Genomic DNA, 27739 nt, shown 5'->3' on the forward strand with positions numbered 1-27739 from the left:
TGTTACGAGAGGATTTGACTAATAAAATAAAGCCTATCACTAGATGAGATGCAGACAGTGGCCCTGACTCAACGTGAGCTATTGGCTATGACTTGTTTGCAGACTTTCAATTTATTTTGCATTGACTGCATCCATTTGTCTTCCCAAAATAGATAATAGTTTCCCTAATTAAAAGATAATTTTCTACAGCCTGCATGAATTCTCTCTCAATGGGGCACTTCCTGGTAACCTGTAAAATAAATCTGCTCTGTTCTAATGTCATCCTTAAAGGCTCTGAGAGTACTTGTATCATATGTAGAAATCCTTGGATGCTGAATGCCCTGCACCAGTGCTTTATTTTGTTTTTATTTTTCTGTCAATTGCCATTATACTATTTTTTAATCCTTTTATTGTAACACTTTTTTTTTTAAATTGAACATCATAGAACAGTGTAACTTTTTTTTTCTCCCCTTGTAGTTAAGCATGTCAAGAAAGATGAACGGAAATATTATGAGGATCTGTTAAAATACAGTCGAGATCATCTCATGTTGTACCCTTATCATTTGTCTGACATCATGGTAAAAGGTCTGAGGGTAACACCATTTTCCTATTACACGGGCATAATGGAGGTGAGTACAAAACTGTGGCGAGAATATGTTGTTTTCTGTCCTAGAGATGTTGGTAATGGCGCTGTAATGCATATGAGGTAGTGTCACGTAGTTTCTTTGGTTTTGGGTAGGGTCTGCTAACAAGTAAGGAAACAGTAAAGAAAGTTTCTGGAGAACTACTTGTACCTGCAGTTTTTTTCCCTTCTGCCCCTATTAGCCTTTCAAGAGCTGGACTTTGTCATGTGGAGCTGGGGTGGGACTCGCTCTGAGGCCAGTTTTTCTCTTTTGATGTTTGAGATTTGTGACTCTTCACTTCAAACTGTAAAAGAAATACCTCATTCTGTTAGATTAATAAACGAAAGAGAATTACCATTTTTAAAAACCAGCACATTCGAATGGTTATTTTCTTTTTTGTTCTTTAAAAAGGACACTTAACGATATTAGAAGCTTTTTCAAATGCTTGAAGCAGATCCTTTTTTATGAGAACAAAGATGGTTCTGTTTTCTGTCAGCACTCTAGCAACCTATTTTCATTGGATATCAGAAGTGCTTTTTTTCTTATTTTGTGTGTAGTGATTGCAGACATAACGGATTAGTTGTTAGCTTATTCTGTTATTACTGTTATTCTGTGTGCTGTTTATTTTTGAAGACAGATACAGGATTTTGTTTGTTGTTCTTTCAATCAGCATTTTTCTTTGTAAAGCTTACATTAAACAGAAGTCTCATTTTTTAATGTATTTAACTTATTATGTAACGATTAATCCAGTAATTGGCAAGTTTGATATGGTAACTGACTTTAATAGATTTGTTTTAATTTCATTTTGTTCTTAAAAAAAAAAAGGCAGGCAGAATTTTGGACTTGCATCTCTTGAAATGATGACTTTCTTGTTACAGCTAAGTTTTCTTGTCTTTTTAAGGATATAATGAACAGTGAAAAAAGCTATGATTCATTACCCAACTTCACTGCTGCTGACTGTAAGTATTATCTAGTTGCATTATTGCTTTCAATGAGTTAAAAATAAGGAGCTTCTGAAAACGAATTTATGGGCATCTGTTTGCTTGAACATAAGCATGTGAATGAGGGTGTAGAAGCATTTAAATAGTGATATTAAGGAGTGTATGCTCTCCATCCAGACTTCTGTCCATATGGTCAGCACTGAAATTGGGCTGGTTTGAGTACAGATAGGCATGTGCAAAACCTTGTGCAGCTTCTGTCGTTGCTTGTATTGCATTCCTGTTTGCTTGGAGTTCTGGGTGGAAAAATCTTAATGGCTGTTGCGCATCAACAAGCTGAGCTGCTGGTCCTTTCCTAATGTGTTTCTTGGCATGTGTTGGGCAGAAACCTTTAGCAAGATGCTGAAAGGCTGTTGACAGTCCTTTGAGTTAGCATCAGTGTGGATTGAGGGATGATGTACCAGAAAAGATAGAGAAGGGAATCTGGTTGTATTGGGTCTGGCTGAGATGGAGTTATTACTCCTCATAGCGGGGTGAGGCAGGCTGTCCCCCTGCAGTCCATGGAGGTCCACGGTGGAGCAGATATCCACCTGCAGCCCATGGAGGACCCCATGCCGGAGCAGGTGGGTTCCTGAAGGAGGCTGTGACCCCGTGGGAACCCCGTGCTGGAGCAGGCTTCTGGCAGGACCTGCGGATCTGTGGAGAGAGGAGCCCACGGAGCAGGTTTTCTGGCAGGACCTATGACCCTGTGGGGGACCCACGCTGGAGCAGTGTGCTCCTGAAGGACTGCACACTGTGGGAAGGATCCACTAGAGAAGTTTGTGGAGGACTGTCCTTCGTGGGTGGGACCCCACGCTGGAGCAGGGGAAGAGTGTGATGAGTCCTCCCCCTGAGGAGGATGAAGTGGCAGAAAATAATGTGTGATGAAATGACCGTAAACCCCATCCCCATCCCCCTGTGCTGCTGGGGGGTTGGTAGAGAATCCAGGAGTGAAGCTGTGCCCAGGAAGAAGGGAGGGGTGGAGGGAAGGTGTTCTGAGATTTGGTTTTATTTCTCATTACCTTACTCTGGTTGATTTGTAATAAATTGAGTTAATTTTCCCCAAGCTGAGTCTGTTTTGCCCGTGACGGTAATTGGTGAATGATCTCTCCTGTCCTTATCTCGACCCGCAGGCTCTTTGTTATATTTTTCTCTCCCTGTCCAGCTGAGGAGGGGGAGTGATAGAACAGCTTTGGTGGGCACCTGGCGTCCAGCCAGGGTCAACCCATCACACTGGTATTTTATGACACTCCTGGATGTGCCAGATGTTTTATCCTGTTTTCTGTTAGACTGTTGTGGGTATGGGATGGGGAGATTAGGAAGGCAAAAATGTTGAACCTGGTGGAGAACAGAGTAAGAGCAATAGCCTACTAATAAGTCTTGTAGAACAAAATGTAAACTGCTGGCATAGGGAGGGTGTTAATCAAACCTGCCACTGAGAAGGTATTTATAGCTAAAAACTTCATTCCTCACCTTTGGTATGAATTTATAAAGTTGGCTTTAAAGATAATGTGTAGTCAGGTGAGGAGTAGCCTGCAGCTTTTGAAAATAGTTAGGTTTGGTGGTGGGTTTTTTTTGTTGTTGTTTTTTTTTTAAAAGGATATTGTCAATTAACTCTACTGATTTGCCTCTAATGTTCACACTGGGGAAACAGATAATGAAAAACTTTTTTCCTCAGTGCCATGTAGCTTGTTGGAAATCTAGTGTTAGTGAGGAGTATGAAGAGAGGAAAGACTTCCCTGTTTTTTGTTTTTGTTTTTTTTCCCCCTAGTAATTCTGTTATTTTAGCAGCAGCTGCAGGTCAGTGACTGCAGTATAATGAAGTTAAACATGTTTATTAACATTTTATCATAAAAACTGTTGTCAAACTAGAAAGTTGGAGTTAAAACTCAGGAGAATATGGGTTGAAACGAATGAGTAGTTTTCCAGTATCTGTTCATAGTTCCTTAATGGTTGAAGGATAGAGATCATAGAATTAAATTTTGATTTGGTTTAACTCAACTATATTTTAATCATCTTCCTTAGAGGCTTATGTGGCCTTTTGTGCTCTAATTTTTAGTTTAGAGTTCTAATCCAGTGTGTGGTGTGGGCTTTGTTAGGGAGAAGAAAAACTATCGACCAAAGTCTGGTACAACTTTAGTTGTGTTAATCTGAAGCATAGTTACTACCTGTTGATGTGAGTGTAGGAGAGAGAGGGATGGGATTATTCCCTGCTATCTTGTGACTTGAGTGATAGAGGATTTTTTTTTCCCATACAGAGTAAATGAATGGGGATGGATTCTGGTTTTAGATGCACATGGTTCTCTGTCAAATTCAGTCAGAACTGAATTTAGCTCCTGTAACTATCCTTTGGGGAAGAAAGAGTAATTAAAATTATTATTATAGACGTAGGTCTGATTCTTTGAAGAATGTTTTATGTATCTGCAGCTTATACCTGTCATAAGAGAAATAAAACCTTACTTTTTTCAGGTCTAAGACTCCTTGGTATAGGAAGAAACCAGTATATAGATCTAATGAACCAATGTAGGTCTTCAAAAGTAAGTTTGTCTTTAATTACCCCTCCCTTTCATTCACCCTTCCCTCCGCCCCCATATTATTTCATGGGAAATGAAGAATGGAATAATTTCATGGGCCTGGTTAGTTTAATAGTGTGGCTAATTGAGTGTGACATAGTGTATTGCTAATTATATTGTGTTTCCTGAAGTTAATAAAGAGCTTTTTAATTTAAAATCGACAGATAGCAAAGAAAAAGAGATTGAGTGCTACGTATTTTTTTTTAATCCTATATTTTCAGAGCTATATTTACTCTATGGCACCAGATAACTAATGTCTCCTGGCCGGTATAAACATGGAGTAATGATACTGGTTCTGGAAGTATTATTCCATGTTTCTATGAGTGCAGTTGAGATAAGAGTTTATTCTGGGACAGTCCTTCATCTAGGTGTAAATTTTTGTAGTACATATGTTTTTCACTAAGACAACGGCGATGAGTCTGAATAGGCATCCTTGCATGTGAACAGCACATGTAGAAAACATTGTAATGACTGTTGGTAGAAGTAGGCCCTTTAGTTCACAACAGTTCCTCCCTTTCTTCAGGAAACTCGTTAAGTGCTCTTGCAGTAGCTTCACAGTGCTCCTTCAACCAAAAGTGTGCTTACCAAAATATGAAGCTGATAGTGAACCAAAAAGTAATGGCTAAACAATGGAAGAGAGGCTATTTAGGTCTATAAGTAAACAGTATCCTCCAGTTTTTCTTTCCTGGACTGACACTCACTGTACTTTTTTACCACCATGCTTATTGAGGATGTGTTGTCCTTTAAAGTAAATAAAATATATTCCTGAAATGTGTTTAAGATCATTGAAACTCTTTAACCCATTTGTATACTTTGTTTGTTGTGCTCTCTTACCTGTTCATATTAGAAAATGTCATAAATAGTTTAAATTTGAACTTGATCCTGATGTGTTTGAATAGTGTGGTTTTTAATTAGTGATACCTACGATATGGATGAAAATAACAGTATCAGATGTAAATAATTTTTTTCCTTCCCATTTTCATGTGATTTGAGAGAGGAGGGAAACTTACTAAATGATAAGGCTAATAGTATTTGCATGTGTCCAGTCTGTGAATATAATGTACTTAAAAATGGATGTTCATAAAAATCAGTTTGTATAAAGGTAAATGGCTGTCTGCACATGTGAAGTGCTCTTTATTACTATCTCAAATGGACTGTACCACTGCAGAAATTTTTCAGAAGGAAAACTGCTCACGATCTATTACCCGTGAAACCCGTGGAGATCACTATAGAAGCGTGGTGGGTTGTGCAGTCTGGCTACATCACTGAGGATGACATTAAGGTATTTTAGTGTGGATTGCATCTCTACTTTTGGTTGAATACTGATAGTCCCTGAAAACAGGGGCTTCATTTTGTGTAGAGTACATAAACCTGCAACATAATCTTTATAACGACTCTTTTATAGAAATAAAGATTGGAACTAGTGGAAAATGTGATGTTTTCTTTCTTGACATATTCTGCCCTCTCCCTCCTTTGTACTTTCTGCACTATATACAGTGCTGAGGTGGTTTTGCATCAACCAACCTGTGGTAACTAATGTTCGTGGTAATGTGCTTTGTAGGGAACAAGCAACAAAATATGTTTTCTTAAATTTCATGTGTAAGCCCTGACAGCTCAGTTTTGACTGAATCTTCACCTTTAGTATAGTTAGAATCAGAATGTTAGTGGACTTTATTTGATATATATTTTCATTGTTTCTGCTCCTCGTGTCTCCTTATTTTTATCATTATTTGCACCTGAAAAACTTGTGAGCTGACTTAATGTTTCATCCTCATGCTACTTTCATTCTCACAGTTTCTTTTTATAGTCAGCTAGTTGTTTGATCTGGGTTTAATTCCTTTTCTGTAAGTCTTTTGTTTAGATTGGAACATATTTAAAGCAGTGATGGAATCTTTTTTTTGGCTACTATTTGGAATATCTTAGGCAGGGGCTACTTATATTCTGACATCCCATCAACCCAGAGTAGTTAACCTGAAGCATATTACTTTGATATTGTAAAGGACCTCTTTTTAGAACAATTCTGGTTGTGTGGTTGAACACTCAGTTTGAAAGTTTTAAAGAGCAAACCTATTATACTGTGGACTTCACTTGCCAAATACCTGTGCAATTAAGTACTACAGCACGCATAATTTTGTGCGGGGACAAGAGTAAAAAATTTGAAGACTTCAATGGGAACTGCAGTGAATTCTTCAGTGCAAATATTTTGATCAAGACCGTGGGTTACTTCCTATATTCGTACATTACTTATGACTGATATAAGGCTGAAATATTAGGGATTTTTTTGAGTGGTGTTAATTAAGTTGCATAGACTCTTTTCTACAAAAGACTAAGATGATTTCTTTTACCTAGATTTGTACTACATCGGAGAAGTCTGCTATTGATAAGATAATTGATTCAGGTCCTCAGCTTGCTGGTTCATTAGACTTCAATGTGGTTCACAGTAAGTTTTTAAAGAACGTCCTTCTCTGTTTGTGGATTTTGCTTAGTAAATTCTGAGAGTAGTGTCTGAAAGCTAGGAATAAAAGGGGATGTAGAAAGCTGAAGCATAAGAGGTAAATACTCCAGAGCTTGTACAGATTGCAGTCTAGATTTTGTAAATGGTTTAGCAGTGAGCCATTAGCAGCTGTTGCTCTGTTATTGTTTGATTCAACAAATTCTTTCATTAGAAACTGTTGGTAAAGATTGTGGGGGAGGGGGATGTAGATTAGGCAAGAGAAACTAAAATTAAAAATGTCAAGAGTTGGTAATCCTGGGTGGTAAAACTTCACTCCTTGCTTTTCAAAGGAGAGGTTTTGTGATTTTTTTTTTGTGTACTGTTTGAACACCGTAAAAATGGGGCTTAAGTCTAAGAGGCTGTCTTGTTTCTCAAAGGTCTGCAACTTACTGAAAAATGGTGTGCATGTGTCTCCCCATTTCAGGGTAACAAGTATTAAATATAGACAGATCATATTAGGCAAGGGAGTACAAATTCACTGACAAACTCCTCCTTGAGAAGTCTGTCTGTAAATGCTTGGCTTATTACAAGCAATTGAACTCATGCACTGTAGTTTTCCTAAGAAATTGCGGCAGAATTCCACTGCCTGTTACTGAAGCAGAACAAAGCAATCAAAAAAAAAAAAGTGAGGTAGATGAAATTCAAGCTCTGGAGTGGATCCTAAACAGTATAGGGCTTAAGAAAATTTGAATTCTGAAAACACTTCATGATCTTTCTCTATAGATGGCCTGGTGTTGCTTGTAGAGAGGGTTACAACTTGGGTTTAGTAGGCTTAGAAGGATCTAACATACCTTTCTACCCTAACTCATGGGTAGAAAAAGAATGTACAGATGATTAACGTAATGGACTGTCAGTAGGATGGAATTTTATGGGGAAAGCGGACTGTTTAGTCCAAACAATGATGCCATCAATACATTTTGGGTACAGTAAGTGCAGATGTATCAGCTATGAGAGCTGAATCTGAAGGAGAGACAGTGAAAAGCACCCTTAGCATGTTGATGGCCTGTAATGTCATCCTGATCCATTAAAGCTGGTTTATTCATACGCATTAGTTTGCATAGCTGAGTATATGTCACTGTGTGTGCTGAACAGCAGTTATATTAGCATGAATTCAGGTTAGTTGTTGGTTTAATGCAGGCATTTTATTTAAGATCTGATTGGGGGTAGTAATTTTATTAGATATACTATAGATACATACACATGCTATAGCAGGGCTGAGCTCTGTGTGTGTGTGAAACACCCGGACAATTCTACTTCAGGTGTTTAATAGCACTTCACCTGAGGGTTGTTGATACAATTCCTCCCCACTGTAATGAATATGGTGTAGATGAAGTGATCAAAGGAACCACTGACAATAAATTTGGGTTATTTTATACTGTGTAATTTATCTTTATGCTTTACTGTTAGAGTATAGCTGTTACAAACCTTAAAGTCTAAAGATAACCATGCTGAAATGTTTTGCCCCTTCCTTAAAAACTTCTCCCTGGCTTATCTACTCTGCAGAACTGAATTGAGGTGCTTAGCACTCAAATCAATCTCATGTGGGGAAAGTGTCACTTAAAAATCTACCATATTACTGTCTTTATTGTATGCAATGTCTGTCTATATCTGCTGCAGCTTTGCTGATGCCTTGTGCTGAAGTGCCACAGAATTTATCTTTGCAGTTGTTTATAAAAGACTTTCTGTGAAGATGTGTGGGAAGGACATGTGAGGACCATCTGAACTGATGTGATTTAGTTTGTATCCTTGCTACTAAGTGTGCAAGTTTCAGCCTGAGTTAGGGGAGAACCAAAATGTAGCCAGCATCCTCAGCTGACAAAACTTAATTCAGGATAAAAAAACCACTTCTTGACAGTACAGTGATGATGGTGAAAACTAAGTTAACATTTAGGCAGAGATGGACTCATCTTTGTCAAATGTAGCTACTTTGATCTGTGGTCATTATACTGTGCTGTCCTGAAAGTACTTCTAGAGCTCCAAGTGTATTGCATCAGACTGCAATTAAAGAGCTCTGGTTTAGGATAACATGTGTTTAATATTAGATGTGGTTTATTGATCCATGCATTGCAAAGTAATATGCTACTGTGGAGGCTATTAGGAAAAATTACTGAATTGGCTGATGGGGAAGCCTACTTTGTATCAGTAGTACTCTGGAAAATGCTTTTTTCTAAAATGATGTGCTTTTATTTATAAAGGTTTGTATAACAAAGGATTTATTTACCTTGATGTACCAATATCTGATGACAGCTGTATAGCAGGTAAGTAAATATTTAATGGTACTATACCTATGCTTTCTTGGTTTTGTTTCAGTTATCCTGTAGTTCTCTGTCTTGGAAGCTGCTTGTCTGTGTGCATGAGTTTGTTTAAATAAAACATTTGAGCTATGAAATGTTTTCCTGACTAAATGTTTTCAACAATATTAAAACGTTTTGATTGTGTATAGGATTTATTTCAACTTGAATTCTTAGGTTATTTTGTATACATATTCAGATAAGATTAAAGAGTCATGGCATGAATTAATAAGTACCCTCCTATATGTTTGTAATGAAAAGGAAGAATAGCATAGAGAAACATAGTTGCCTTACCAAAAGGACATGGGGTTTTGACTCCTATTTTCTAGACAGATGCAACTTTTTTATAAGTATTGGTTCCATCCTTCATGGTCTTGTCACCTCAAAATTATAGTCATGCACTGTCTGGGGACTATGTAGGAGCTTAAACTAGCACAGCATATGGCTGCCCTTTGAACAACTCCTTATACTATGTTAGTTCTCAGGGGTTTCTGAATTCAGTGTAATCTGCAAAGACATAAATCATTTGGAACCTGGCCATGCAGAAGTACCTGTCATTGCTGTAGTAGAGATCAGTTAAGTGAAAGTCCTCTAAATACAAGAGACTCTGTGCATAGATAATAGTTTTGGGAGTATCAACTCTGGAGTGTGTGGGTGGGGTGGGTTTTTTGTGTCCCACTCCAAAGCTAAGATTTAATCTCCATCCACATTACAAAATCATTTTATAGGCTGGATAACTGGAAATTATCTGTAGTGGATGAGCGAGAGAGTGCAAAGCTATGATGTCAGGTAGAGTGGCTTTAGTTTTTATAAGAAAACACATTGCCAACGATTACTTTTCTTAAGGAGCAGGAGCATTTTAAATACCATGTATACTGTCTTTAGGCTTTTATTCTTTGTGACTGGGAAATCCTCAAAATTACAGTACCATGAAAACTAAAGAAGTGTAAATTTATTTTTCCCTTTTAATGCAGTTTCAGTTTAATAAAGAAAGTTAACAAATTGTAATTTTGCAAGTAATTCTTCTTTTTAGTGCCACCACTTGAAGGTTTTGTGATGAACAGAGTGCAAGGTGATTACTTTGAAACGCTCCTGTACAAGATATTTGTTTCAATAGATGAACACACTAATGTGGCAGAGGTAAGTAAAACTTGCCCTGTGTCAGGGAGATAGGAATATTTGAAAGGGCTCAAAGCACTCTGCTGAAAATACTAAGGGCAGAGATGTGGATCGATATCAAGTTATTTTATTTAGAGGTATTGCCAGGCTTAAGATCCAACCTGTTTCTTTTATCTTGAATGTAACTTCTACAGTGCTTCAGGCTTAAAGTGCTTCAATTCAGTGAAACAATTCCATCAGGTGGAATGAATTTATACAAAGGTGACTAATGTAGACTATTTCATATGACCTAGAACTGGAACAGAGTCTGTTTTGCTAGTGTGAAATAAAAAAAAATTAAAGTAACTTTTTTCTTTGGCAGTGAAACATGCAGGGTGTTGGCTTAAAGTAGGAATAACTTTTGCATATTTATAACTTTAATATGAAAAATATGTTTTCTTAAGGTTTTACTGTTAAAACTTGGTGAATAAGTGCCTGAAAAATACCCATTAAATATATCCAGGATTTGTTTCCCTCCTTGCCTGTCTTCTGATGTCCATGATTAGCCTAGAAATGACACAGTGGAAGATAACCTCATATTTCTTTTGCATGCTCTCAAGTGTGGCAATTATGAGACTTCGTCCCCTTTTTTCATCACTTTCGATAAAGACAAAATTGCTCCTACCAGTACAGGCTGGGTTTAAAAATAAAGAAAACCAACAAAGATGTCGAAGACCACAAGTGGGTAGATTACCCTGGATTGTTAATACTGTATTGTTGATGTTGATTCTTTTTTTTTTTTTTAGCTTGCAAACGTCCTAGAGATTGACTTATCTTTAGTAAAGGTATGTGCGTACAATGCATCTGTTGAACTTTATATGGAAAGTTCACTGTCTTGCAACATGGTTTCGTATAGCAGTGGCTTATTACGTGTATGTGTGTTTCTTCAGAATGCTGTGTCCATGTATTGTCGGTTAGGCTTTGCTCATAAAAAAGGCCAAGTAATAAACCTGGATAATCTTCATCCATCATGGAAGAATGTTCCTTCGGTAAACAGACTGAAGTAAGTGTCTTCATTCTTTACAAGACTTATTTTTCTCATTGAAGAGAAAGCTTAGAACCAAAATCTGATTGTAAAGCTATTGGTTGCTTTCTTTGACTTCTGCAACAACAAATCACACTTGGCTTTCTAATGTGTATAATGACAAGAATACTTGATCTCCTTTAATCTGAGGATAAGGGGTGGTAATTTAGCCTGGAAGTTTAATGTACTACTTTTGTTGCTGTTACTTAGTGCTGGCTTTTTGACCTTTAAATGCCTAGTTGCTCACTTCTGAAGCAGATAAGTGTACACTTGCTTTAAACTCCTGGGACCGGAAAGAACAGCTGTTACTGTGCTAGTACAGAGACAATGTCTCTTGGCACTGCTGTCAGTGAATATGTACATAAAGTTTGCTTGCTTGTTGTCAGGTACTGTTGCAGTTCTGTCACTAATGCCCTCACATGTATGCATATCTATATCTAATCTTGGGAAAGTGATGTTAATACCAATCAACAGAGGGTTCTCCAACTTGGAGTGCCAAGTTGCATTAATTAAGAACTGCCAGGCACTTTTAGTTCAATACATATTAAGCTATTTAAAAGGGCTGTTATGCCGGAGTTCTCTTTTAATGCTAATTCAGACTGTGAGACCAAAGTGAATTAGATTTTTTTTTTCCATTGGATTCTTCTTCAGCAATGATGGTTTGATATTTTTTTTGATGTCTTTTTTCAAAATCTGATATTTTCAACCCCCCAAATAAACTTTTCTGCTGAAGCAGGACTCTGAGGGACGTCAAGCTTGACTGGTTTAGGGCTTAGAAGTATTGAAAGGCATGTATCGGGTATGCCTGTGCATGGACTAACTAGCACTGGAAGGCAGAGATAGTTCTTTGGTGCTGCAGTGACCGATAGATGTGGATTTTAATTCACATTAATAGGAGTACTTTGGACCCTCAAAAGATGCTGCTTTCATGGGACACTGGGGAAAACAGAAGTCCTATACAGGAAGCTGGGTCATCAGCCACAGATACAGATACCAACAGTCAAGATGATCCAGGTTAGCACTAACCGTAAACTGTAATACATTAGGATCAATTATTTTTATATTGCTAGAGTGCCATAGGCTGTAAAGGGGTCTAGAAACAAGTAAAACACAAGATTGTGTAGATCCATTTTTCATATGGAATATACAGTGGGGGAGGCGGTGCCTACTTCTTGGTTTAAAATTCTTTAGACAAATGGCTTTTCTTCTGAAGATGAGGCTGATCCGTATTATGGATGTCAATTGATGCAAAGATACCAACTTCTGAGTTAAGTCAATCAGTAGTTTAGTAGTGATAAGGGAATTCTGTTCTACTCAGTATGGCAATAACTAACGTGTTTTTTTTCTCTTCTATTTTTTAATAGATTTGACTTAAACTTGATGATTTTATTTTTAAATAAAACAAATGTGATAATGTATTTTCTTTTTGTTCTCTATTAGCTGAAACAGCCAGCGTGAGCAGCCTGAATCTGTCTAGTGGACACACAAAACGTATTGCCTTCCTGTTTGATTCTACTCTCACTGCCTTTTTAATGATGGGAAATCTTTCACCAGTATGTCAAAATTGTTCAATGTATTATGTCAAGAATAAATATGTAGAGCTTTAAAATACTTTGACTTCAATATGATACAGCTGTAATTATTAAAAAAAACTTCTGTATTGTTTGTTGCTAAGAAATGTTTTTGATTAATAAAACTTTTACTTGCCCATTCCATTCTCAAAGAATTAAGGCAATTTTGTTTTGTTGTTCCAGAACTTGAAAAGTCATGCAGTCACTATGTTTGAAGTTGGGAAACTGTCAGATGAGAGTCTTGACAGCTTCTTGGTGGAGCTGGAAAAGGTAATCTGTTACATGTTTGACCAAATGCTTTTTCAGCACTTGAAGTGTTAAATGGGCCAAAACCCCCCAGTATTTTCGTTGTGTAAAACTGCTTATTTAGTAATACAATGATAAGAGCAAGCACCTTATCATACCAAACCTAAGTGGTTCAGTTAAAATGTTTCTTATTTACAGCATTTATACCTCTAGTGACTTTCAGGGACACACTGTGCATGTATATGAATGTGGTGAGTAAAGTGAGTTCATGAACTACATCTGCCTGAGTCTGTACACACATCTGCATTAGGGCTTGTTCAATGGAAATGACTTTCCTTTTAGTAAGGTGTTAATATTTCTGAAAGTCTGCACATCACTTTTGTAGGAAAATTTGACCATTATGTGCTGGAATATTTAACCTATCCACCTTTTAAAGATAATTCTAGAAGGACAACTGTAGAATTATGTAGGAGGACTGCTGTTAATTGCTGTATCATTTTATACCAGTCAGGATGACTGGACATTTAAATCCTTTTACCTGAAGACTGAGTCGTAGTTCTGATTTATAGATGTTGTCTTTGTGTACTTTTTGACCGTTTGTCTAGCATGGCCAAGACTTACTTTTCATGTAATAGTTGCTGTAGAACACCTTTGCATATAAGCTGCAGGGCTGTTACTCAATTACGAAGCTTTAAAATGCTAATTTGTTAATCTTTCCTTTTGTGTAATTGATGCTTGTGGAAGCAACCTGCCACTTGTATGCATTTATTTTGTTTCTTGTTTAGGTTCAAAGCACAGGTGAAGGGGAAGCACAACGGTACTTCGATCATGCACTTACACTGAGAAACACAATACTGTTTTTGCGGCATAATAAAGACCTAGGGGCGCAAGCTGTACAGCCTGATCAACCAAATAACGGTACTGTGAATGCTTGTGAGGAAATCCTTCTAAGTTTGTTTACTTATCTGCCATGGACTCAGCTTTCTGATTAAACTGCTGTTTCAGAAAGCAGTCCTTATCCTAAAACTTTTGAAGCCAAAACATCACTTTTGCATCATCCTTTGAGCCTGCATTACTGGGTTTGCCTGTTGAATGACATTTGGGTGCCAAGTCTTGGACTTAACTTCCAAAGCAACAGATTAAAGCACAGTGATGGCAAGACAAGCTGAACTTGGGAAAGAGATTGGTTTCAAATCCTGTGCTCCTGAAGGCCATAATAAAGGAGTCATTGTTTATTCAGAGTTGTTCTGTCAAAGAAGCATTTTTCAAGTCATGAAAGGGAGTGTATTCTTCTAATGAGGGTAGATTTTTTTTTTTCAATCTTACTGAACTTCCTCAGTATCTCTGTGCTTATTTCTGGGATCAGTTAGTTGGTGAGGAGCAAGCTGTAGTTCTGTCCCAGGCAACCCTGTATGACTGGAATTGCTGAAATTACTTACAGATTTATTAAAATTCACCCCAATAATTTAAAACTTAGTTGTGGAAAATATTGTATTCATGGCTTAGCAGGGGGGAATGGAAAACCTGAAATCATATTTTGGGTTTTATGTTCCATCTTAAGTGATAATTTAAGAATCTTACGTTTTCAACATAGGGTTTCCCTTGGACCTCTTACGATGTGAGAGTTTGCTCGGCTTGGATCCAGCTACCTGCAGCAGAGTTCTCAACAAAAATTATACTCTGCTGGTTTCCATGGCACCACTCACCAATGAAATTCGACCTATTAGCAGCTGTACACCCCAGGTGAAAAAAATACTGTGGGTTTTCCCCCAAGTATCTAATAATGTAATATAATATCTTCTTAATAGCTTTGTTTTGAATACATCTGTTAGATGTCCCTTTTAAAGTGACTCAATTATTGGCATGTAGAATAGTATTGAAATTCACCTAAAAAAAGAAAAAATTTAGTGAGGAAAAATGTGAATACTTAGGAAATTAAGTTTGTTTAATTTATTAACAGTTTATCTGTTCAAGTAGAGTCAATGACAGATATTTTTTTCTTGAGTTTATATTAATAGAAAATACCTTACTACCACCTTTCTGTAACGAGTCTTGCAATACTGGGCTAAGTACCTAGAATATCATAAGTAGCAGAGTAATACATTTGAATTCCTGTTCTAGATTTATATTTCTTTAAAACTGCTGATTCTTAAATGATATCTGTAACATATAACAGCTGCAATATTAAGTTATTTCTAATTTCTTGAATAATCTCTCTTCAGCATATTGGACCTGCGATACCAGAAGTCAGTTCGGTTTGGTTCAAACTGTATATTTACCATATAACTGGACAAGGACCACCCTCTCTGTTGCTCTCTAAAGGAACACGTCTTCGAAAACTTCCAGACATTTTTCAGGTAGCGTATGCATGAATTTATTCTCCCTCCCTTCTCCAACCGTTTCAAAGATACGCTGTACACTATTTAGGAATAACAGTTGAAGTCAGAGGTACAATTCATTATAGATGATGTACCTTTTCTAGAAGCAAGTTTTACGTAGCCTCTTGATTTGTTTCCTTTCTAGGTTCTGAAAAAGGAATGCTACTTACGTCTCTCTTCTTGTCACAATGTGACTCCAGGGTATTTGATGCCACCCCTTTCAATTTTAGTGTAAAATATGGTACTACAGTCATTGTGAATTTAAGTTTGTAAGCCTATCCCTAGAGTGTGTTACAAAGATGTAGAAGAGCTATATCAAAAGATACACGCCTAGTATATTGTGCTTTTTCTAGTATCGTACAAGGAAGGACTCTTCTAGATATAACTTCGCCGGGTTTTGGAGATGGCTAAGATGATCACTTCCAGCTTGTCCACTGTAGAAATCTGTGATGGAGACTTTGAATTTCTAGGCTGTAATTCTCCCTGCAGTTTAAATGACAGAATAATTTAATAAAGGTTGCACTAGGTTGGACAAAAGGTCTTCCTAGCCCAGTAGCCTGTGTCTAGTGGTGGCTGGAAGTAGGAAGAATAAGCACAGTATGTAATATTTCCTCCTAAGACCTTTCCAGCCCACCACATGTTCTGGTGTGGAACTTCCTGAGCTGTATATTATTTTGTGTATATAGAGGTTGAGGAATTCTTGTCTCTGCAGTGATCAGTTGCTCTCCCGAATTCCTTCCAGCCTTGAATCCACCTAACTTCTTAGCATCTGTACAGTGCTTTGGCAAGGAGTCCCACAAAACAGTGCCAGGTGATCAACTCATGCCTGAAAGACTTCAGATGCTGCATTCTGCCATTCTGTCTCTGAGATGCTAATAAGGACAAACGTGCCACAAAGGAGTACTGTTAGGTATTCTGTATACTAGGCAAACCTCGGTGGAAGTGGCCATGGCAGCTTCTGAACTTGCCTGAACCAAAAATAATTTTATCTGTTGACTTTGATTTGAAATGCTGCAGATGCTTAGCAGCATTTGGGTCTTGCTGCTCACAGTAGAATTAATAAAATAATGTTGTTCAAATTTATAATTGCAGAGAGGCCTCTACAGTTCTCATGACATCATTCTGAGTAGATACTTGAGGAGCTAAATACTTTAGAACAGTATGGAGTCATTCAGAGAGGGATGTGCATTCTTTGGTGTACCTACATCAGCAGTCCTCTCTGGCTCTAGGATTTGTAGATGTATTTTCCATTCCTCAAAACTCTTTCACATGTTCCTTCCCTTTCAGATTTCAAAAATTTTGTAGATACCCATGTTTCAAAGACTTACTTTAAGATAACATAGGATTAAGTGAATCAAGGCTTCTAGAGCAGAAGGCATTTTGTGAGGCCATTGGTGATGAGCTTGATTCAAACCTTAGTCTGTCATTAGCTTAAACTACCAGTAAATGTATGGATTGTGCACTTGTATTAGTAAAAAGCGTTCAGTGTGGTAGCCTTGGAAAACTTCAATACTGCTTGAATATCAGTGTGCTGATAGGTCAGGTTTTCTTGTACTGAACGATCTCACATTCTGCACAATCACAAACTTATTGGAGCTTTTTTTTCCTCTGCATGCATATGTGAATGCTTCTGCTACTGTTTTGGAGTGTCATTTTCTTGGGGAACTGTCAAGACATTTCTAGAAGTCTTTTGGAGATGCAGGGGAATTCAGTCTTGAAAACTGAGAAACTAGGAAATTACTTCCTAGTCAGTGTTCTTGTCCTCCTGTCCCTCCCCCTTGGATAGGTGTTTTGGGGATTGATATATCTTTGTTCTCTGTTGACAGTGTTAGTTTATCTAGCTTATATTTTGTTTTTAAATTTATGTTAAGAGGCTGTTGCGATGGCCACATAGCTCTAAAGGAATTGGTGACTGATATCTCCTGTTCAAAATAGCATCTTAAGTTTGAGGTTGGCAAACTTCTGTCTTTACCGGGAATATGAACATGAGTGATCCTTGGTACAAAGTATAACATTGTAGAGTTGTAGTTACCTGTGGTAACTTCCTAATTGTAACAATATGCTAATGCCTAACTCCACTATTTCACTTTATGTGCTTTGATAGTCCATTACTACTGTAAATATTCTTAATTTCTCTCTTCTAGGGCTACGATCGCTTACTAATAACATCTTGGGGTCACGACCCAGGAGTAGTTCCTACTTCAAATGTGCTCACAATGTTGAATGATGCTTTAACACATTCTGCTGTTCTAATTCAGGTACAGAGTGCTCTGTATAAATGATGAAAACTATGCAAAATTTTTTGAGTTAAGCTGTTACGTGGTAGAGGAGGCTAACAGCGTAGGAGAGCTACACTTTTGCCAAGAGCTGAAAAATATGTTTAACTTCTGTAGCCAGTGCTGCTATGATTCAGTGGTGGTCAAGACATGGGTTTTGAACTGAATGCATATTATGTATGCATTATTGCATTATGGGCAGACATAACAGAGTTTTGCTAGCTAGAAATGAGATGTGGTTTTACGAGTGTTGGGGATATAGGAAACTGGAATGAAAGTGGAGACTCCACAAGCTTTTTAGACAGCAGTGGTAAAAGGAATAACGGTTCATGCTCCCCGTTACAAGAAATGCACTTTTTTGGAGTGCATGGTATTTAGCTGTTACAGTAAAGTATGGGCAGAACATGCTATTTATTACAACCAGCAGAAATAGTGGGTTTGTCTATTTGGAGAAGTAAAATAGCTTCCTCTTCTGTTTCTTCAGTTCAGCTGAAATCTCAGAACTAATCATTCAGATAGATGTCTAATATTGTAACAAACATAAAATTACACATTCTCAAAGGCCCGCTTGTGACAGCCTTGACTGCTCAAAAATGTTACGTACTTAGGGGTGGAAACTCCGTTTGCTCCACAAGTGCTCAGTGATTAGGAAATCTGTTTATAACCAGTAATTGGAGAGAAAAATTGTTGCTGTTCACTGAAATTTAACCTCATGGTGTTTACTTGCATGCATTTTGGGGGGAAGGGGAGGGTATTTGATTTAATTACTTACTTCAGCTAAGCAAGAACTTTAATGTATAAATATCTCATTCTAGTTATTTGTTTCATCAACTTGACTTGTACTCATTAAAAGGGAGCACAGCTAGGACTAAGCTAAGCTGATGAGTATATTTTTTCTGTTCTTAATTCAATTTATTGGTGTTCAGGGTCATGGCATGCACGGAATGGGAGAAACAATGCACATACCTTTCCCATTTGATGAAGCTGAGCAGCAGGGAGGTAACTGACTGTCTTTTAATGTAATCTTTACACCACCATATTTTTCTTGCACACTATGCAGTAAGGTTACAATAATCCTTTTAATACAAATTTTTTTGGACTTACGAGTCAAGTTAGATGAGAAAATTGAAAGGATATTTGAATGGTTAACAAGTCTGTTCTGGGCTTAGAGATACAGTCTTCTTCCTTCTATCTTCTCTGTCCTAATTAGGCTGTTTTCTGGCCTTTCTTCTCTCCTAGCACAGATGTAAAGAAGTAACTTCCACAAACACCTTTGAATCTTTCTTTGTGTGTACTTGCTTATTAACTGCATAAATAAATCTTCCATATATTCTATTCAGTGTATCTTAACTGTAAGACAGGTGAGACCAAAACTGAACAAACTTATCTTGATTAGTAGCACTAGGAACTATTATGGAGGTTTTTCCTCTGGAAGAGCTTTCTTAGCAAAATCTCCTATTCCTTCAAATAGGAGATTTGAGCCTAGCTCAACTGATTTTGAAAGGCAGGAATGAACATGTTCTGAAATACTCCTTGATGAGTACGACACAAGCTTTGCATAGTTGAGGCCATAGCCTTCCCGACTGAGAGCTGTCATAAAAATGTGAATTTCCAGGTATGAAATCTAAAATTATTTAAGCTACAACTTAGCTTTATGTCTAGTTGGCCTGGATTTTTTTAACTTCCTAATTTAGTTTTTACTAGGTTCAAAATTAGTTTCTTTTATATTTGCTCTCTCAGGGATGTCTTTCTTCCAACCTGATGCTAGGTTAAAAAGCTTGAAGGCAGAATCTCTAAGTTCTAGTATGAACAGCTCAATGTTGAAACTCCTTGTTAACCTCTAATATTGTATTCTAATTCTTCAGAATTTCGGATATGTGGAACATGTATCTTGTATTGAATTTACCATAAAAGACTCTGGCACTGAAAGAGCTGGACATCTGATTCCTAGCTGAACCTTGCCATCCCTGCTGTCTGTATGTGTCTGTGTGTGAGAGAGAGATCGTCTTCTGTTTGTATTTTTCCTTCTCCTTGGCTCTTTTATTGTACTATAAAATACCCATTAGTGCTTGGTGTGGGAAGACTGTGATCACTTACGTGTTATCCCAGATCTACCAATGTGATCACTAAGATAGAGCGTTACAAGAGAGAAAAAATCCAGATAAAAAACTTAGCCTGGCTTAGAGATGAACTATATGGTTGTGGAGGAGGCTTCTTGTAAAGTAAGCTGGAATATGTGTTGTTTTCTACTAGATTTCTCTCGTGTGAACATGGGCATTCATACGGCTTTAAAAATACTGAGAAACAAAGTAGACTTGCAGCATTTTTGTGGCTATGTCACTATGTTGAATCCTTCAAGTCGGCATGCTAACAGAAAGCTGAGCGATGCTTCTGATGGAAGAGGTGGGTTAATAATAATTGTCTTTTTTGGCTGCGTTCCCTTAATTTCACATACAATCACTTTAGCAAAGGTGAACAAAGGATTAAATACTTCGATTTGGAACTCTGCAAAACACTATCCAACGCAGGCAGGAACCCTTTTTGAGTGTGAATCTGTTGGCAGTAGGCTTGCTTCCTAATTCTTCTTTGCAACTAGTTCAGAAATAGCACATACAGACTGAAAATCACTGGACTAGAACAGTTAACAGAAGAGAAAAAGAATAATTTCAAAATATTAAAAGTAAATTGTGTCATTTTTATATGCCAGAACTTAACCTTACATAAGTGTGTTGAGGATCCCTAAGTGACTCTTTAGTTCTAAAATGAGTCAGACCCTATGTTTCTCCATATCCCTTCCTCCAGTTTTATAGCTGTATGGCAAAGCTTGTGATGTTTCTTATGTCAGGTGGTAACTATACTTATATTCATCTACATGTTTATGTAATAATTACTTTACCTTTAGGAGAGGCTGAACTAGCGTCAGGATCTGATGTAAATGGGAGCACAGAATCATTTGAGATGGTAATAGAAGAAACCTCAATGGATTCTGCAGTCAAGCAAAGCCTTGAAGGTAAAAGCATGACAAAAGGCTTGTACTAAACATTTTCAGTCCAATGAGATAGCTTGTTTTTAAGGATCTGAACACGTTCTTGTTTGATTGTCTGGGACAAGTGCAACACTAACTGTTCTTCCTCCTTAAAATCAGATTCCCTTAAATCTTTGAGCAGTTCAGTAAATGAACTGTCTTTAAAAGTATGAACTGTCCAATGGATCCTGATCTGAGATAACTTGATTCTGGGGTCAGTATTCTTGCTTTTGTCTTGTCTTAAAATTTGATTGTCTCTTGGTTTTCTTTCTGTAGTACCCACAACAGAACTGGAATGGGTTCCCCTGGAATTATGCTTTGGCATTCCACTCTTCAGCTCTGAGCTGAATCAGAAGGTCTGCAGAAAAATTGCCACTCACGGATTATGTAGAAAAGAAAGGTAAGCTGTAATTTATCAGCTACAGGTTTAACAGGTTGTATGTGTTATGTCCAGAGCTTCTGCAAAAAATGATACCTGCAACTCTAAGAGCAGACCTGAGCTAAGTTTCATAGAGTACCTAATTCTAGTGGGTAAGGTGGTTGCTTTATATACCAGCTATAATGTATAATCTAGTAATCATTAGTTGTGAAGGTTAAGATTAGGCTGGTTTTTTAGTTTCTGCAAGATGAAATTTAATTCTTTGTAGAAAACTGTCTATGAACAGATCAGGAAAAAAAGTAAATTTGGGTGTCTTCCTACTCATTTCCTCTTCCTAGCCTAGCATAGGCTTTCTTTCCTCCTCCTAACTGTTCTGGGGTGGCGGTGAAAGCTTACTGGTAATGCTTTGATATAAAATGCATTTAGTTCTTGTGGAAATTTTCTTTTACTATTGGTATCTTATTTGCTAAGTTTAGTCATGGCTTATCATCAAGCTATCTTCTGCTTTTTATTGTAGCTTTTCTTTATGAAAGATTACTCTTTCAATGGTGGGATTTTGGGGTTTGGTTTTTTTGGTTGGTTCTCTGTTGGTGTTTTGGTGGTGATTTTTTTTTTTTGTTGTGTGGTGGTTTTGTGGTTTTTTGGTGTTTTTGGGGTTAGTTGGTTTTTTGTGTTTGTGGTGTTTTGTTTTTTTTTTTTTTTCCCCTAGGGCATGGTACTGGAGACCAAAAATAAGTCTGCTTGAAAACATGGCTGAAGGATTTTATTATAGTAGTTGACCTGCTTTTTTACAGTGTGTAACTAATCTGCTTCTTAAAAGTCTTGTTACCAGACTGTCCTAGATAAGAATGAAATATGATAAATTCTAATATATTAATATCTTATGTAAAATAGCATTTTTCAATTGCAATAGTTTCACTTTAGTGCGTTGTAAGTGGTAGGGAAAATAGCATTTAGCTGACTAGACTCGAGCAGATGAGTCGAGCATCTCTTCAGTGATGACAATATTATCAAGCTTTTTGTGTGAAAGCTTTTAACTTTGTCACATAGTGTTAGGTACTACTAGAGTTACTTGTGAGCAAGTCACTATGGTGGTACTTGTAAAACTTTGTGCACCTTGGATGTAACTTCTCTTTTGTTTTTGACAGCCTTCAAAAACTCTTACATTCCAGTAGAAAGCTGTCTCTTCAGGTCCTTAATTTTGTTCATTCATTCCAGGTAAGGAGCAATAATCCAGATGTAAATCATTCTGTATGGTCTGTTATCCCTTTTTGCCTTCCTACTTGCCATTCTTGGGTGTATGGAAACATATGTGGTTTGTTTTATTTGCTTTTGCTTTAAATTGTAATTGTATTAAGAGCACTATCAGCCTCAAATTCTACTGGTAGCAAAGAGTGAGTACTTCCTTATCCCTTTTCCAGCCTTATTTAATACTTGTCTCTTAACCTCTGTGGTTGCACCTTGTGTGTAATTAGTTTCTTTTTTTTATGTGATTTGCACAGCAAAATTGTTCTTCACTCCTGTTGTAACACAGCCTACTCTGCTGGTTACTTGGTCGCTTCTTAGATATGTTAGGGGGATCTACTGCAAACCATGGATATGCTAATCTTCTGAGATTTTATCTGCATCTCAAGTCAACTGTGTTCCCTTAGGAAAAAATTAAATACATTAACATGTATTTCATACCAGTTACTTTTTGCACTTGTCCTAAGTGCCTCTAGAACTTGGTGTTGAATGAGTATAAATATGTAAAACTGCATACTCTGGCAGGATTTTAAGAGCATAGATAGAGAATAGGGGTCTTGTGTAGCAAGCAGGGAGGAATGCCAGGTCTGCAGCCTGCTATAATTCTACATGGAAGTGTATGCTAGCAAGGCATGTCTACATGTAACATGGAATCTGCTTAGCTGCTTATGTCTTATGATACTTTTCTCTAAAATTCTATCTTTCAGTAAGGTAAGGAACTTGCAGGTTACTTAACCAGGTGGTGTTACGGACGGTGTGATCCTGAAACTGCCTCCTCATGGGAATGTTGGAGATTCCCAGTAGGTTTGAAGCCTTGAAACCATCTGTCAAACAGTCTCAAGTGACTTCTGTCCTAATGTCTTAGGTGTTATCTCCAAGATACACTTTTCTTGATAATGATCAGAGAGTGAAAAAAAGAAGGTGCTGAAGTGTTTTTTAAGCTGCGAAAACCAAACTTGTGGGAAATAAAACTAATCAAAAGATGGTCAAGTCAGTGCCTCCAAATACACATATACCTCTTAGCACATGGGATAAATAGCAGTATGATAGCTGTTTTGAAGATTTTATAGCTTTAAATTCATTTTGCTAGGTCTTCCCTTCAATTTTAAGCCTCAGGCTTCCCTGAAGGTTTTGTGGAAGCCAAATAATGCATGCACCGATGCAGCTGAGGCAACTGTATGCTTATGTCATGCTTCCTTTTGTTTATTCTGTTTTTTATTTCCATAATGATTTGGTGTTTATTGGATTAAAGTAACACACTTCAGAAACATTAAGTGTATTGGCAGATGAGATTAGCCTGTCATATTCTAACTGTTAAATCCTTCATTGTTTGTCTTGTTTTTAAGGCACTTTTTTCTTCCTTTTGATTTTTAGGAAGGTATTGCAACACTGGATCAGCTCCATGATGCTGGTTCTTCAAGTTTGCTTTTGCAGCCTGTTTCTGCAGATATGGGTGTTCCACTTCCTGCCAAGAATCTCATGTTCAAAGAAGGTGTATTATCTGAATGGAACGGATGGTCCCCTTCCTCAGTTTTTTTCAACCACACCTAAGGAACAGGTCAAATAGGGATTCTCATGCATTGATCACTGAATGCCTTTCTTCTATTATGGTTAATTCCTAGTGCCAACCACTAAGAAGTGTACTGCTGCTGCAGCATAACCCATGTAAAGGTAGTGTTACAAAAACGTGTTGTGTTGCAGTATTGGGGAAGTGCTTAAACCGTCTAGAACTTGTTACTCATTACTGCATATCTTGCTGCAACAGAGAGCTTTTTAGCTGTCAGCACTATTTTTATCTTGAGACAATCTTTCTTTTATAACTAAACACACCGTTTCTAGGCTTTCTGATGATTGTTAAATTTCTATGCTGTCACCACAAAATTGCAATAGTAGTTTTCTATGTTCGTTACTCAGACATAAATTCTGTTTAGTTTTGTACTGTATTACTGAAAATCTTTCTGTATAAAGGTAAGAGATTTGGCTCTTCCTCTGAAAGCGCAGTGATACTGTTTAAAAAAAAAGTATCATGGTGATATGGGGCATTAAGAATTGTTGAATTCTGCAGTTTGGCTTAACACTGGGGCCTTGACAAATCAGTACAGTGGAAAGAGATTTGGTGCTTACAGGAGGCTGAGTTAGTCAGACTCAATGGCCTGCTGATGACTTAAGGCCACTTTGAAGATGAGTGGTGCACTTTCATCTCTGGTAGAATTTGATGGAGGTGCAGAATTATGGAAGGGCTGAAGTGGTCGGCTCTGTTCATGGGGTTCTCCATGATAATATGGATTCATCTTGCTCTTTGTATGAAACCAGGAGTGTCTGAGACTTGATCACACTGGGAGTTAGTCCCTCATTGTTATTTGAAGCTTGTGATTGCTGTGGGAAAACTCCTGATGTCATAAGTTGAGTTTAAGGTAGATAACTAGATCTGTCCCATTGATTAATGTTTGAAAGAACAGAGCTCTTGATTTTTCACATGACAGTTGTTAGCAAAGGAAGATAATAGCAGAGGATGTGTAGGCAGAGACTTCTCTGCATCTGTTTCCTTGAACCATTACCTGCTGATTATGACAAACGTTAACAGTGAGCTGTTTCATCTAAAATCATGTTCTGGCTCTATTTGTAGGGGATGATTTTATGTAGTGTGATTTCACTTTGTTTATATTAGGCATTAACAACTTTCTGCCAGCTTAAAAAAAGTCTGTCCCGTTTAACACACAAGGAGAACTGGAGATGTAAAATGTTAGGACTTTTAAACCAGCTGTCTAAAGTACTCTGCCAACTCTCTTCTTTACTGGAACTGCCTTGTTTTAAATAGTCATAATTAAAAATGAGACTTAACCATCCTGTCATTACTAGCCTACAATATGTAACAGACAAAGAATCTGTGGCATAGATGATGCTGGACAACAGCAAGGAGAAAAATGGCGACATATGGGTTTGTATCCTGTTCTGTATGGCTGTAAGAAAAAACATCACAGAAATTTGAAAAGGACAAACATACCACGATAGGATAATGCAGTGTCTTCAGTTACAACTGTGAAAATTCCTTTTTTTTTCTTTTGCTTTATATACATTCCTAAAGTGTAAGTGTAGGACTTGTGCTCTAAGAAACTGGAAGTCTGTAGTACTTCAGTTTGCTCAGTGCCGCTTTCTTACATCTGTTTTGGTTTTATATTTTACAAACAGCAGCTGAACTTACTATTCTGCATATATTACAGAGTTAGCTTATTTATATAAAATTGGTCATTTACACTACAGTGACTTTTGTACTGGACATGCATACTCTCCATAGCATTTTTTTTAAGTTGCCTTATTTCCTTCAAAAGAAATTAAAGAGGAATTAGATGCCAATCTTCTAGAAATGGCAGAGGAAACATTTACTGTGAGAATTGTCATGTGGAGATTAAGCCAATATCTAGCACTGTAGAGGAGCTAAGCAGTGGTGATGGCTTACACCTTCAGTACTATAGATGTTACTTTAAATGCTACAGTGAGCTGTAGTAGATGAGCTAGTTTGGCGTATTGTATTGAATTTTGCCATGCACTGTCTATACTAGTACGTAAAGTGATGATGGTGCAAGTTGTATGGAAGTTTGAAAATGGATGAACATTTCTTGTTCTCACTGCGTATTTTTCAGTGTTACTAAGTGAAGGATACCCTTTCTTATTACATTGTCTAAAGTAAAGTTTCTAAATAAAAGTAGCCTGCTCTTCAGAGTTGTTTAATACCCATAAATCTTACAGTTAATGGTGAAAATTCTAGATACATTACAGTTTTTTTAAAACTCAAGCCACTCTAGTTTATGTGCTTCAACACTAGTTTAGGAGCTTAAATGTTCAAGTCTGCATATCTGAAGTTTACTGAATAGATTGCAACCAAAGAAGTTCGTAAAATACCTGAAACTCAACTACAGCTCCAGTGCTTGGGATGGTCCAGAGGCTTTACTCAGTATGTGACTATTGTTTTAAATATGGTGTAAAAAATAAGATCTCAAAGATCTTCATACCAAAAGAATCTATTTTATATTGTATTGCAAATAAAGACAAATTAAATCAATTTCTTTTCTTCAGGTAGTTTTATTGACAATGGGGAAAATCACATGCATTACACACTGTAAAGCTGTTTTAAGTTTCTATCTTCAGCAAGATTTTTAACTTGCAGAAGAGAGGTTGGCTTTGTGCTCTGGCACAACCCAAGTAGTATTCAGTCTAGATGGATATACCTGAAGATGTTCAGGAGCCAGCTAGAAAGTGTGTTATGTTTGTTTTCAGGTTTTCTGATCATGACTTATTTCACAGTTCTTTCTTCTTTTCCCTCATCATTCTCACATTTTCCTTTATTTTCTTGTTCAGTGTTCCAAATGGTTTGTATTTTAAAGTACGACTGTAACTGAATACAGTTGCACTCTTCTAATGTGACATTGTTAATATTATACATTGAATTGTACAAAGTCTGTGTTCAGTTAAATTATTGGCACATGTAACAAATGTTTACAAATAAACTGTGGTGTAGGTCAAACTATGTGCAGAATCCTTCACATGCAGTAGTTTTCTTCTTGGGCACAGTGCTAAAATGTCACTCTCACTGCAGTACTCAAGATTACCAAGTGTCATCAAAGTATCTTTTTTCCTGTATGCATGCAATTCTGCAGAAATGCAGTTTTATCAATGGAAACCCCTTATTTTAGTGTAGTCTTTTCCATGCACTATGCTTAACCTGTAAGGAGAAGGGAAAATACAAGAGGATGGTGGACACTATCTCCTTCAGCCACAATCTAAACCTGTAGTGTTTGATACTTTATATTTAAAGGCACTTGTCCTTGTGGTGTCTTACCCATTTTCTTTGACTAGGAACTTGGAAGAAATGAGACCAAAATTGTTATTTGTTTGTTTCTTTAAAGTATTCTCAGCCGAGGATTCATCCTAGCGGTGTAACTGCAGAGAGTCTGACTGATTACAATATAAAAAAGAAATACAGACCTAGATCCTAGGTGGTGAATGAAATCTAAAAACCTCCTTCCTGGGTTTAAACCTTCCTTTATTCTATTTCAGATTTTCTTGAGAATGGGTATGTAACTACCTTTTTTCTTATTTTTTTTTCCTTCCTTCTCAACCTGGAGTCCTTTTGTTCCACTTGAATACTCCAAATGATTGCCTCTTGCTTTGTCATCGTGATAGAGCCTAAGGCTCCTTTTGGACCACAGATGAAATGTATCTGGTTTTATTGTTCAGCACTTGAAGCTAATATTAATCCTCCCCCCATCCCCTGGAACAAAGCCAAGCTTTTTAATGCTTCTTGAAGAGGGCTTTGGGTGACTTTGATAATCAAAATGACTTGCTTAGGAACACTTGGTACAAGATGCCTTTTGGAAATGGGCCTTCTGGTGAGCTGGGACTAGGCAGGCTTTAGGAATTGAGCTGGGCTTGGAAACATAAAGTACTTCTGGGGCTGCAGTGAGGTACATGGCTCAGGGTTCCATCTCGTACACCTGGAGCT

At 37.3% G+C, this 27739-nt stretch overlaps 1 protein-coding gene across 1 annotated transcript in view; it reads left to right on the top strand.

Moving 5' to 3' along the window:
- Nucleotides 1-26761, top strand: part of FAM91A1 (family with sequence similarity 91 member A1) — a 29218-nt gene extending 2457 nt beyond the window's left edge. Inside the window, exons 3-24 of the mRNA XM_069780007.1 lie at nucleotides 457-608; nucleotides 1504-1561; nucleotides 4049-4116; nucleotides 5321-5434; nucleotides 6502-6592; nucleotides 8842-8904; nucleotides 9971-10077; nucleotides 10842-10880; nucleotides 10986-11098; nucleotides 12015-12133; nucleotides 12560-12672; nucleotides 12874-12960; nucleotides 13722-13854; nucleotides 14531-14679; nucleotides 15159-15293; nucleotides 17459-17572; nucleotides 18517-18589; nucleotides 19844-19993; nucleotides 20493-20600; nucleotides 20892-21015; nucleotides 22143-22212; nucleotides 23614-26761. Coding sequence (XP_069636108.1) covers nucleotides 457-608; nucleotides 1504-1561; nucleotides 4049-4116; nucleotides 5321-5434; nucleotides 6502-6592; nucleotides 8842-8904; nucleotides 9971-10077; nucleotides 10842-10880; nucleotides 10986-11098; nucleotides 12015-12133; nucleotides 12560-12672; nucleotides 12874-12960; nucleotides 13722-13854; nucleotides 14531-14679; nucleotides 15159-15293; nucleotides 17459-17572; nucleotides 18517-18589; nucleotides 19844-19993; nucleotides 20493-20600; nucleotides 20892-21015; nucleotides 22143-22212; nucleotides 23614-23790 — 2357 coding nt within the window. The 3' untranslated portion in view covers nucleotides 23791-26761. The remainder of the gene's footprint in view (nucleotides 1-456; nucleotides 609-1503; nucleotides 1562-4048; nucleotides 4117-5320; nucleotides 5435-6501; nucleotides 6593-8841; nucleotides 8905-9970; nucleotides 10078-10841; nucleotides 10881-10985; nucleotides 11099-12014; nucleotides 12134-12559; nucleotides 12673-12873; nucleotides 12961-13721; nucleotides 13855-14530; nucleotides 14680-15158; nucleotides 15294-17458; nucleotides 17573-18516; nucleotides 18590-19843; nucleotides 19994-20492; nucleotides 20601-20891; nucleotides 21016-22142; nucleotides 22213-23613) is intronic.
- The last annotated feature ends 978 nt before the right edge of the window (nucleotides 26762-27739 follow it).

Source organism: Haliaeetus albicilla, chromosome 3, assembly GCF_947461875.1.
Source record: "Haliaeetus albicilla chromosome 3, bHalAlb1.1, whole genome shotgun sequence".
NCBI lineage: Eukaryota > Metazoa > Chordata > Aves > Accipitriformes > Accipitridae > Haliaeetus > Haliaeetus albicilla.